This window comes from Arachis duranensis, chromosome 5, assembly GCF_000817695.3.
Source record: "Arachis duranensis cultivar V14167 chromosome 5, aradu.V14167.gnm2.J7QH, whole genome shotgun sequence".
NCBI lineage: Eukaryota > Viridiplantae > Streptophyta > Magnoliopsida > Fabales > Fabaceae > Arachis > Arachis duranensis.
The window spans coordinates 88,298,184-88,307,256 of record NC_029776.3 but is presented as its reverse complement, the minus strand read 5'-3'; the positions used below and the strand labels follow the sequence as shown (position 1 = coordinate 88,307,256).

Sequence of the window (9,073 nt, the reverse complement as noted above, 5' to 3'; positions counted from 1 at the left end):
TTTAAATTTTTTTCATACGATGACAAAGAAGAAAAATGCTAGAATTTAGAATTATCAAAATTAATATATATTATAAGAGTATTTTAGTCATTTTTTATAATATGGATATTGTAGTCATTTTTTATAAAAAATAATATTAATTTAGACCAATTTAAAATTTGATCACCAATTTTCGGTCAAATTAATTTGTCTGGCCTAATTTTGATAAAAATAACACAATTTAATCGATTATATGTGTTAAATTTTAATTATTAAAAAACATCTTTTTTAAAGATGTTTTAAGATGTTTTTGACGTCTTTATCGGAGTGGTTCTTTTTCTTATATTCATGCATTAATAATTATCTCAATTTATTGTCAATTTAGTAAATTATTCGATCTATTTCATTAAACTTTATTTATGAGTTCTATGATGAGACTGTAGTTTAATTTAAAATTAAATCATGCAAGCAAGCTAAGCTAAGCTAGGATACGAAAGAAATAAAGAAATAATCATGTTAGGTGTATATAAAAAATTAGTTATAACTAAATTAATTATTTGTATAAAATTATATTAAAAATTAATTAAATAACATATGCATTTATTATAAATACATGCTGATTAAGTTTAATTTTTTTGTGTATACTTCGTACTTTTGATAAAGAAGAGTGTGTTAAAATGAAGTTGAACCTTTTCACTTAGGACTTCTTGGAGGAGAGAAGTGTCCTTTGATATGGAATTGATGATTTCAGAAGTAGTTGCTTCTTGTGATTCAAAAAACCCCACTTCTTGTCTTAGAACAGCTTCCAAATACTTGTACCGAATTCTCAACACCTGCCTCTCACTTGTTTTACTCCAACAGTACCCTTCTGCAAATTAAATGCATCATCAATTCTTCACTTCCTTAATAGTATATATATTTTTGTTTGTTCTTAATATATAAAGATTTACATAATAAGGTTATTATCAATAAAAATTTTAAATTTTTTTAATAAATGCATAATAAATATATTATTAAAGATTATGTTTCATATGTACTAAAAAAAATAATGATGATGAAATTAGTTAAACATATATATGCCCTTCAAACATGTGGAAGTTCATGAGGGTAATTAATGGACAATGAATCAAAAGGGTGTTGACTATGCCTTGACCCCAAAAAGTAATTAAAGCAAGCATGGAATTTGGGAATGAATGTTACCCATGAAGGCCAACAGCATCACTGCTAGTCCCAAGTACACAAAATACAAGCTGCACTGTAAACCATAAAAAAGAAATGGAATGAAGTTGGTTAATTAGAACATGTGGTGTATTAGAGAAAGTGAACAAATGAAATTAAGAAACAAATTAAAAATATAGTAGTACCTTTTCAACCTGGGACATGTAATTGTTGGCAGTGCCACTACTTTGTTGTTGTTGTTGTTGGTTGCCATATCCTAAGCTGTTCATGATGCGGCTAGCGAAGATGAGAAGAATGTTTGTGGACATGCCATCTCCAACTGCTCCAACAGCACCCATTAACATAAGCAAAACATCAACACAATCTGCATATCTCAAGATTATAGCTATAGAACCTCTCTCTATTTTCCTCTCTCCCTTATTCTTTGGGGGTGAACCCATTTTTGTGTATTAATTAAGGACCTTTCTTATAACAAGAGAGAAAAATTATATATGAATTATGAAGTAGTTTTGTTCCTAAACTACTTAATACTACTTATATATATAATACATATTTGTGTGTGAGGTGTGTGTGAACATGTTGATGCATCTCCTTGTCACCAAGGACACAAAAAGAGTGAGTAGTGGCATATTCTATATGTGATGAGAAGCACACCATAAAATATCATAAGCTCTAATAATATTATTCTTGTGGGGTTGTTAAAGATGTGTTTTGTGTTTTGTTTTTTTTTTTAATTGAAAAGAGTTTAATTTTAATATACAGATGCTGTAAAACGTTTTATATAATTATGTAATTATATTTGTTCTTTTAAATGATTATTTATGTGATTAATATAAAAATTAAAAAATAATTATTTTTGTTCATATGACATTATGTAATTAAATACACTAAATACACGTATAAAATTATTTTACATCGACCGTATATTAAAATTAAATTTATTAAAAAAATGATCTGAACCCGAAATATGAGATCTGAGATAACCCTTTTGTCCAGTTTGGGAAAGAAAGAAGATTATTACCAATAGGTCCAATTTATTTAGCCATGATATGTCACTATTCATTCCTTTTCTGTTAGTTTAGTGCTCTAATTTGATGTCACTAGGCCATTATGTTTCCTTCCTTTATTATTTTATAAAATTAAGTATCTATCACCCCAAGTTTGAATGCTGCTTTTCTCTCAATAGATTAAGATATAATATATATTACTATGGGGTTTACAACTGGAATATATATAATGGAGATCAACATTTTTGTTTCTTGGATTTATATGTCTAAAGTTAATACTAACTTATGAAGTTAATTAAAAAGAAAAATTTGAAAAACAAAAAAGTACGTTCTATTCGATCATTTCACAATATCCTTTCAAGTGAAAAACTTTAGCTTTGGTGTGGAAAAGAAGTTTTAAATGAAAAAAATGTAAAATAATAAAATAAGAATTAATATAATTAAATTTGTAATTTTTATCATGTATACATTGTACACTAAAAAAAAGCTTAAAACCGTCGGATTTTATCTATCAATAATGCGTAGTCAACAAAAAGGGTTATGATTTTTATTGTCGAATAAAAATTTCCGACACTAAATTTCGCACAAAAATTATTTAAAATAATAAAAGTGCTACACATATAAGTCATTTTAGTTTATAAGTCATACAAATTGGGTCAAATTTAACAAAAAGGACGCTCACCCATACGAGCGTGTTACTACCCGCGCTACTCAATGGTTTTCATAGCGCGCTTCGCGTTCCTCCTCCTCCTCCTCTTCTTTCTTCTTCTCATTCTTCTTTGCGTTTCTCCTCCTTTTTCTTTGCATGTTTCATCTTCATCGTTGTTTTTTTATTAGTGTTGTTGTTGCTGCATTTTTTCCCCTCCTCTTTCTATTGATTTTGCAACATTATGTATTTTTTTCTTCTTAGTTTAATTTTTCCCTCCCAAAAAGAATTATGAGAATATGAAATAAGAAGATGAAGAAGCAGCAGCAGAAGATGAAGAGGAGGAAGAGGAAGAGTTTTGAATTATGCATAACTTATCAACACACATACGCCGAAAATTCTTAAACAATACACCCAAATATCTTCGTGTTACACCCAAATTTGCTGCAAATAGAGAAAAATATTTCCTCTAATGCTGCATTTTTTTATTCTTTTTTTTCTTATTTCTTTCTTTCTTTTAGTTGAACGAATGTAAGTTCATCCTTTTCTAAGTAATTTTATACCATTATGTATTTTTTCTTCTTCTTTATTTGATTTTTTTGTTTTTATTCTTCTTAAAAGAGTAAAACAAGAAAAAACTTAAGAAGATAAAACAAGAAAAAAAAAGATGAATAAGAAAAAAAGAAGATGATGATGATGATGATGAAAAAGAAGAAGAAGAAGCAGTAGAAGATGAGGAAAAGCTGAGGAAGAATAAGGTTTTAAATTATGCAGAACTTATCAGCACATATACACCGAAAATTCTTAAAGAATATACCCAAATATCTTCGTGTTACACCTAAAAACATACAGAAAAATATTTTTTTAATGCAAAACTTTTACATTACATTCAATTCAAAAACCATCAACGATGAACAACAATTTTTACAAACAAAAATAACAGTATTCACCCACAGAATCATAAACTACTAACGAAAACATTAACTAGAATCGAACCACACCTCAGCCACTTGATTGGATTCAAAATAATCAATTTCATTCTAGTTCAATTGACAGCCTGAACTTGAATTATTCATTATCTTCGACAACGAGAGAGGAAGAAGAAGAAGAAATTTCAATAAATAAAGGAGGAAGAAGATGAGGAGGTGGTGTTGGTGAGAGAATAAAAACAAGAAGAAATTTGAGAAGGTAAAACAAAAAAGAAAAGATGAATAAGAAAAAAAGAAGAAGAAGATGGTGATGATGATGAAAAAAAGAAGAAGTAGTAGTAGAAGATGAGGAGGAGGAAGAGGAAAAGGAAAAGTTTTGAATTATACGCCGAAAATTCTTAAACAATACACCCAAATATCTTCGTGTTACACTCAAATTTGCTGCAAATACAGAAAAATAATTTCTCTAATACTGTATTTTTTCTTTTTTTTTTCTTATTTCTTTATTTCTTTTAATTGAATGAATATAAGTTCATCATATTCTAAGTAATTTTGTACCATTAATGTATTTTTTCTTCTTCTTTATTTGATTTTTTTGTTTTTATTCTTGTTAAAAGAGTGAAACAAGAAAAAACTTGAGAAGATAAAACAAGAAAAAAAGATGAATAAGAAAAAAAAAGATGATGATGATGATGAAAAAGAAGAAAAAGAAGCAGCAGAAGATGAGGAGGATGGAGAAGAAGAGTTTTGAACTATGCAAAATTTATCAGTACACATACATCGAAAATTTTTAAAAAATACACCCAAATATCTTCGTGTTACATCCAAATTTGCTGCAAATACAGAAAAATTTTCTTTAATGCAGAACTTTTACATTACATTCAATTCAAACCATCAACGATGAAACATTATTCACCTACAAAATCATAAACTGCTAACAAAAAATTAACTAAAATCGAACCACACCTCAACTACTTAATTGGATTCAAAATAATAATCAATTTTGTTTTGGTTCAATTGATAATCTGAACTTGAATTATTCATTATCTTCAACAACGAGATAAGATGGAGAAGGAGGAAAAGGAAGGAGGAGACCTTTCAATGAAAAAAAGAAAGAGAAAGAGGAGGAGGAGGTGGTGTTGGTAACGAAGATAACGAAAGAAAAGAAGAAAAACGTGCAATAAAAAGAAGAAGAACATGTGCGCGTTAATTGAAAAATATGTTAAATTAAGATGCGCGTGAAATCGACGTGCTAGAAGAGGCGCGTGTGACGTGAAATAGAATATATGAACTTATATGATTTGTACGGGTAAAAGATTTGTACGTAGAGAATAATTCTTAAAATAATATGAGTATTTTTGTTAGATTTATTGTTGGAAAATCCAACGAAAATCTGAGAACAAAAATTATTTAATTCGAAAGTGATTAAATTTTGAGTGTCTCACTTTATTAACTTTTTTGTTTTAAATAGCTTGGTTCTTTGATTAGAGTATGTATATATTAGTAAGGTACTTAAATTATATCGTATTATATTCTATAGGAATATATACTAAGTACGTAGCATGATAAATATGATATGCTTATTCAGTTTTTAATTGTGTTTAGAAGGCAATTAACATATTTTCATGAAATTTATCAACATTGCCAGATAGAGAGTCCTAGGAGAAATAAATGCGTACTTACTCACATAAAAATAATAATATTAGATAATTAAATAAAATATTTTATATATTATCAGTGCATAAAAAATAAGTCGATCGGAATAAATTTTTTATAATATACTAAACTGTACCTTAGATGGGTTTTAAACATTGGTCGGCTAAAAGTTAAATTAGTCTCCATTAATGAAAAGAAACTAGCTAAGGAAGAAATTAAACTAACCCAAACAAATTTATATATTGTAAAAAATAATAATAGTAATAATTTCATTTGCAACAACTGAATAAATTATAAAGGTGCTAATATATATGAGACAAGCAACTTTGTCAGATAAAATTTCACGGGTTAAGAAAACCTGAAAAGGATATGCGGTTTGTTAATAAAAGTAATAGTTTTTGTAAGGATGTAATTAATCTTTTAAAATTTTGGATAAATATACTTTTCGATTTTGACCATTTATCTGTGAATATTTCGTTTTTTAATCATCACTAAATTTTAAACAGATTTTTATTCTACTTCTATGTAATTTTATCATTCGATTTTTATAATTAGTTCTCAACGAGTTGTCACTATAATCTGTCAGTTGAAAGCTAAGTTGTTCATGCCAAATGCCACGTGTCAATTAGAATTGTTCGAGAGACAAATGATTTCCTCCGTACAACTGAAATGTCGTCGTTACTTGCCACTCCTATAAATATCCTTCATTGAAAGATTGAAAGATTAGAGTTTTCATCACCCATCGATGTGAGAAAATTTTAAAATAGTAGGCATGAAAAACTGCGAATTATGGGTCGTAGAAAATAATGCGGTAGGTATGAGGAGAGTTGGAGTAATTGAATGAGTGCCGATGGAAACAGTCTGGAAGGAGTGTCGAGGAGGAGAAAGAAAAAATTTGTTTCTCCAATGTACAACAATGGAACGTATGCCATTTTATTAGAATCTGGCACTTCTCAAAATCCAAGGAGGCTTTTCTTTGGTTGTTCGGTAAGTTTCATGTTTAGGGTTTTGTTTGGTGTGATGAGTTATTTAGTGATTTTTGGAGTTTAACACTAGTTATGCTTGCTATCAAGGTTCTGAAAACCGAATCAGTCATCGAACCGTTCTAGGTACTGGTTCACTAGTTCATAGGTTCAACCGGTCCGACCGTAGTTGAACCGTAAAAACCGTTTTATAATAAAATAATAAATAAAACATAAATAAGCACATGAAAATATAATTATAGTCTAATCTAAACTTTAAAATATCATTCAAATTAAAAGTACTACATAAACCAAATGTTATAATCTTATTCAAATACAAATTCAAAGTTCAAAAGTCAACAAACAAACAACCAAACATAACATAGCAGCATCAAAATGAGCCAAATTTGTCATCAACCATAAAAATCCTCCATAATTTGCTGCAGATTTAATTTGCGTCATTGATTTCATCACCTTCATTTCCACTACTTGGACCAGAAAAAACAAGTGGTGCAGCATAAAATGTACTAGTACTACCACCACCACCACCTTGATCTAAATCAGCATCAATCTCATCTAAGAAAATATAACACATTATTAATAAATTAAAGATCAAAGCTATTGTAATTTATTGTCTGTTCAATAAATCTATAATACTCACCAAGCAAGTCTTCAATATTACTTGGAAGATCAGGCTCTTTTTCAACAACCTCTTCCGTCACCCAAAAATCAACCTTATCAATAGTTTCAATATCGATTGGATCATATTGCGACTTTTGCTTTCTTTTTTTCTTTCATTCCTAACAAATTAAATACAATATATGATAAGCCTAGTATATTAGCTATACAAAATCTAATGATATGAAATGAAAGGATGAAATATATATTACTTAGATTTAAGACGCAAATTATATGTAACATACACAATATCACTTAGCCTATCATGCTCCAATATATTCCTTCTTGTTGTATGAATTTGATCAAAAAGACTCCAATTCCTTTCACACCCTGAAAAAGCAGATGCTTGGCTAATAATGCGAACTGCCATTTTTTGTAAACATGGAGCAGAACTACCAAATAACCTCCACCATTCATCTATAAATTACAATCACATATCTCAAGTATTAGTTATCAAATTAAGGAAATCAAAACATAAAATAAGTAAATAACTAAAGCTTATTATCAAACAGATATTATTACCAGGTTGAAGTTTTTTTGCAGCTGGAACAGCTTCAAGCCTATCAAAGCTTTCCTTTCGATCTCTATATAAGTGTATTTCTTTCATTGCCTCAACTGAATCTAAATTATTAACCTTGCAATGCAATGTAACAAGATCAAGTAAAGCTCGCATGACATCAGGTGATTCTCTATAATTTTCAGAAAAAAAGCAATCAGGATTCAAGAAATAGGCTGCTGTGTGAAGATTTTTTTTCAAATGTTTGTCCCATCTTGAGTTGATAATCTCTGTGTAAGGTTGATATGCACTCTTCCTATGCTTGAACATTTCTTTGATTCCATTTTCTGACCTCAGCATACCTTCATAAACAATTCCCAATGATGGTTTATTATCGGCATCTACCAACCTCAGCAATTTAATCAACGGACTCACAATTTGGCATACAGTAAAACAATCATCCCAAAATTTATTGTCTAGGATAATTGCACTCACAGCTCTACCATTAGCACTCCTTCCTAATTTGTGTCCGGTAAAGTGTGTATCAACAACCAATTGTTGTAATTCCGATTTGCGCTCAAAGATACTCATCAATGTGAGGAAGACAGTGGCAAAACGAGTTGCACCTGGACGAACAATCACCCTCCAATCCTCTTTTTGTCTTAGCCAGGACAAGAACATCGTATGATTATATACAAACACGGTAATCTTCGAAGCACGTGTTGCAAGGCTAGAAATATGTGGCATGCTGCTTATATCTTTTAGAATAAGATTCAAGAAATGAGCAGCACAAGGTGACCAGTGAATATTTTCAAATTTCTTACTAATAAGCCTACCAGCAGCAACATAATTCGCAGCATTATCGGTTACTACATGAACAACATTATCAGGTCCAATCCATTCAATCACCTCTGAAAACAAGTCACACAAGCTAGAAGCATTTTTAACCATACTTGAGGCATCTACAGATTTCACAAAGCACAACCCTTTCGAACAATAAACCAAAAAATTAATCAACGTTCTTTGCCTTTGATCTGTCCAACCATCAGCCATGAGAGTACATCCAGTTTCTTTCCAAGCAGACCTATAGCTATCAACAACCATTTGACGCTCTCTTTTGAGATCGGCTAATAAGTTAACCCTCAAAGAGTCATAAGAAGGACCTTTATAACCAGGCCCAAAGCCAGCTACACCATCCAACATATCTTGAAAAAAATGTGACATAACCGCATTGAAAGGAATCCTACAATCCAAAAGCCATCTAGCCACTCGCTTATCAACTTCATGAAGCACCTCTTTGTTTTGAAACACGCTTTTCAAACTTGGTTGACTTCCCGGAGTTGTTCTTGGTGCAAACATAGGAGGAATAATGGTTTTTGCTTTCTTTTTTGGATCGCCTCCAACACCTCCTTAGTTGGTAACTGACTCGGAGTTTGTTGTTCTTCTTGCGCTATTGCTTCATCAATTGCATCCTCACACTCATCGGTACCCTCTTCGTTGAAACTTACTTTCCTTTTACTAGTTTTACTTTTCTAAATCTC

General features: G+C 30.1%; 2 protein-coding genes across 2 annotated transcripts; both read right to left on the bottom strand.

Annotated features, from left to right (window-relative positions):
* Positions 1 to 605: 605 nt before the first annotated feature.
* Positions 606 to 1,687, bottom strand: LOC127747667 (putative ABC transporter B family member 8). The gene is made up of 3 exons (XM_052261804.1): positions 1,344 to 1,687; positions 1,180 to 1,234; positions 606 to 847 (listed from the first exon to the last, which is right to left on the bottom strand). Exons 1-3 carry the CDS (start codon positions 1,596 to 1,598, stop codon positions 606 to 608), a joined length of 552 nt encoding a protein of 183 aa, XP_052117764.1. The 5' UTR covers positions 1,599 to 1,687.
* A 5,119-nt stretch (positions 1,688 to 6,806) lies between these two features.
* On the bottom strand, positions 6,807 to 8,756 carry LOC107490212 (uncharacterized). Its single transcript, XM_021143940.2, has 4 exons — positions 7,559 to 8,756; positions 7,249 to 7,453; positions 7,020 to 7,141; positions 6,807 to 6,934 (listed from the first exon to the last, which is right to left on the bottom strand). The coding sequence occupies exons 1-4, from the start codon at positions 8,754 to 8,756 to the stop codon at positions 6,807 to 6,809; spliced, it is 1,653 nt and encodes a 550-aa protein (XP_020999599.2).
* Positions 8,757 to 9,073: the final 317 nt, after the last annotated feature.

Bases quoted from the DNA above. Each gene is read 5' to 3' on its own strand.
- LOC127747667 (XM_052261804.1), bottom strand. From the start codon at position 1,598: ATGGGTTCACCCCCAAAGAATAAGGGAGAGAGGAAAATAGAGAGAGGT. The intron at 1,235-1,343 runs GTACTACTATAT...TATGGTTTACAG, and splicing joins ACATGTCCCAGGTTGAAAAG to TGCAGCTTGTATTTTGTGTA. The intron at 848-1,179 runs GTAACATTCATT...TTTAATTTGCAG, and splicing joins GATGCTGTTGGCCTTCATGG to AAGGGTACTGTTGGAGTAAA.
- LOC107490212 (XM_021143940.2), bottom strand. From the start codon at position 8,756: ATGTCACATTTTTTTCAAGATATGTTGGATGGTGTAGCTGGCTTTGGG. The intron at 7,454-7,558 runs GTAATAATATCT...TGTAATTTATAG, and splicing joins TGCAAAAAAACTTCAACCTG to ATGAATGGTGGAGGTTATTT. The intron at 6,935-7,019 runs GTGAGTATTATA...ATATTTTCTTAG, and splicing joins TAATATTGAAGACTTGCTTG to ATGAGATTGATGCTGATTTA.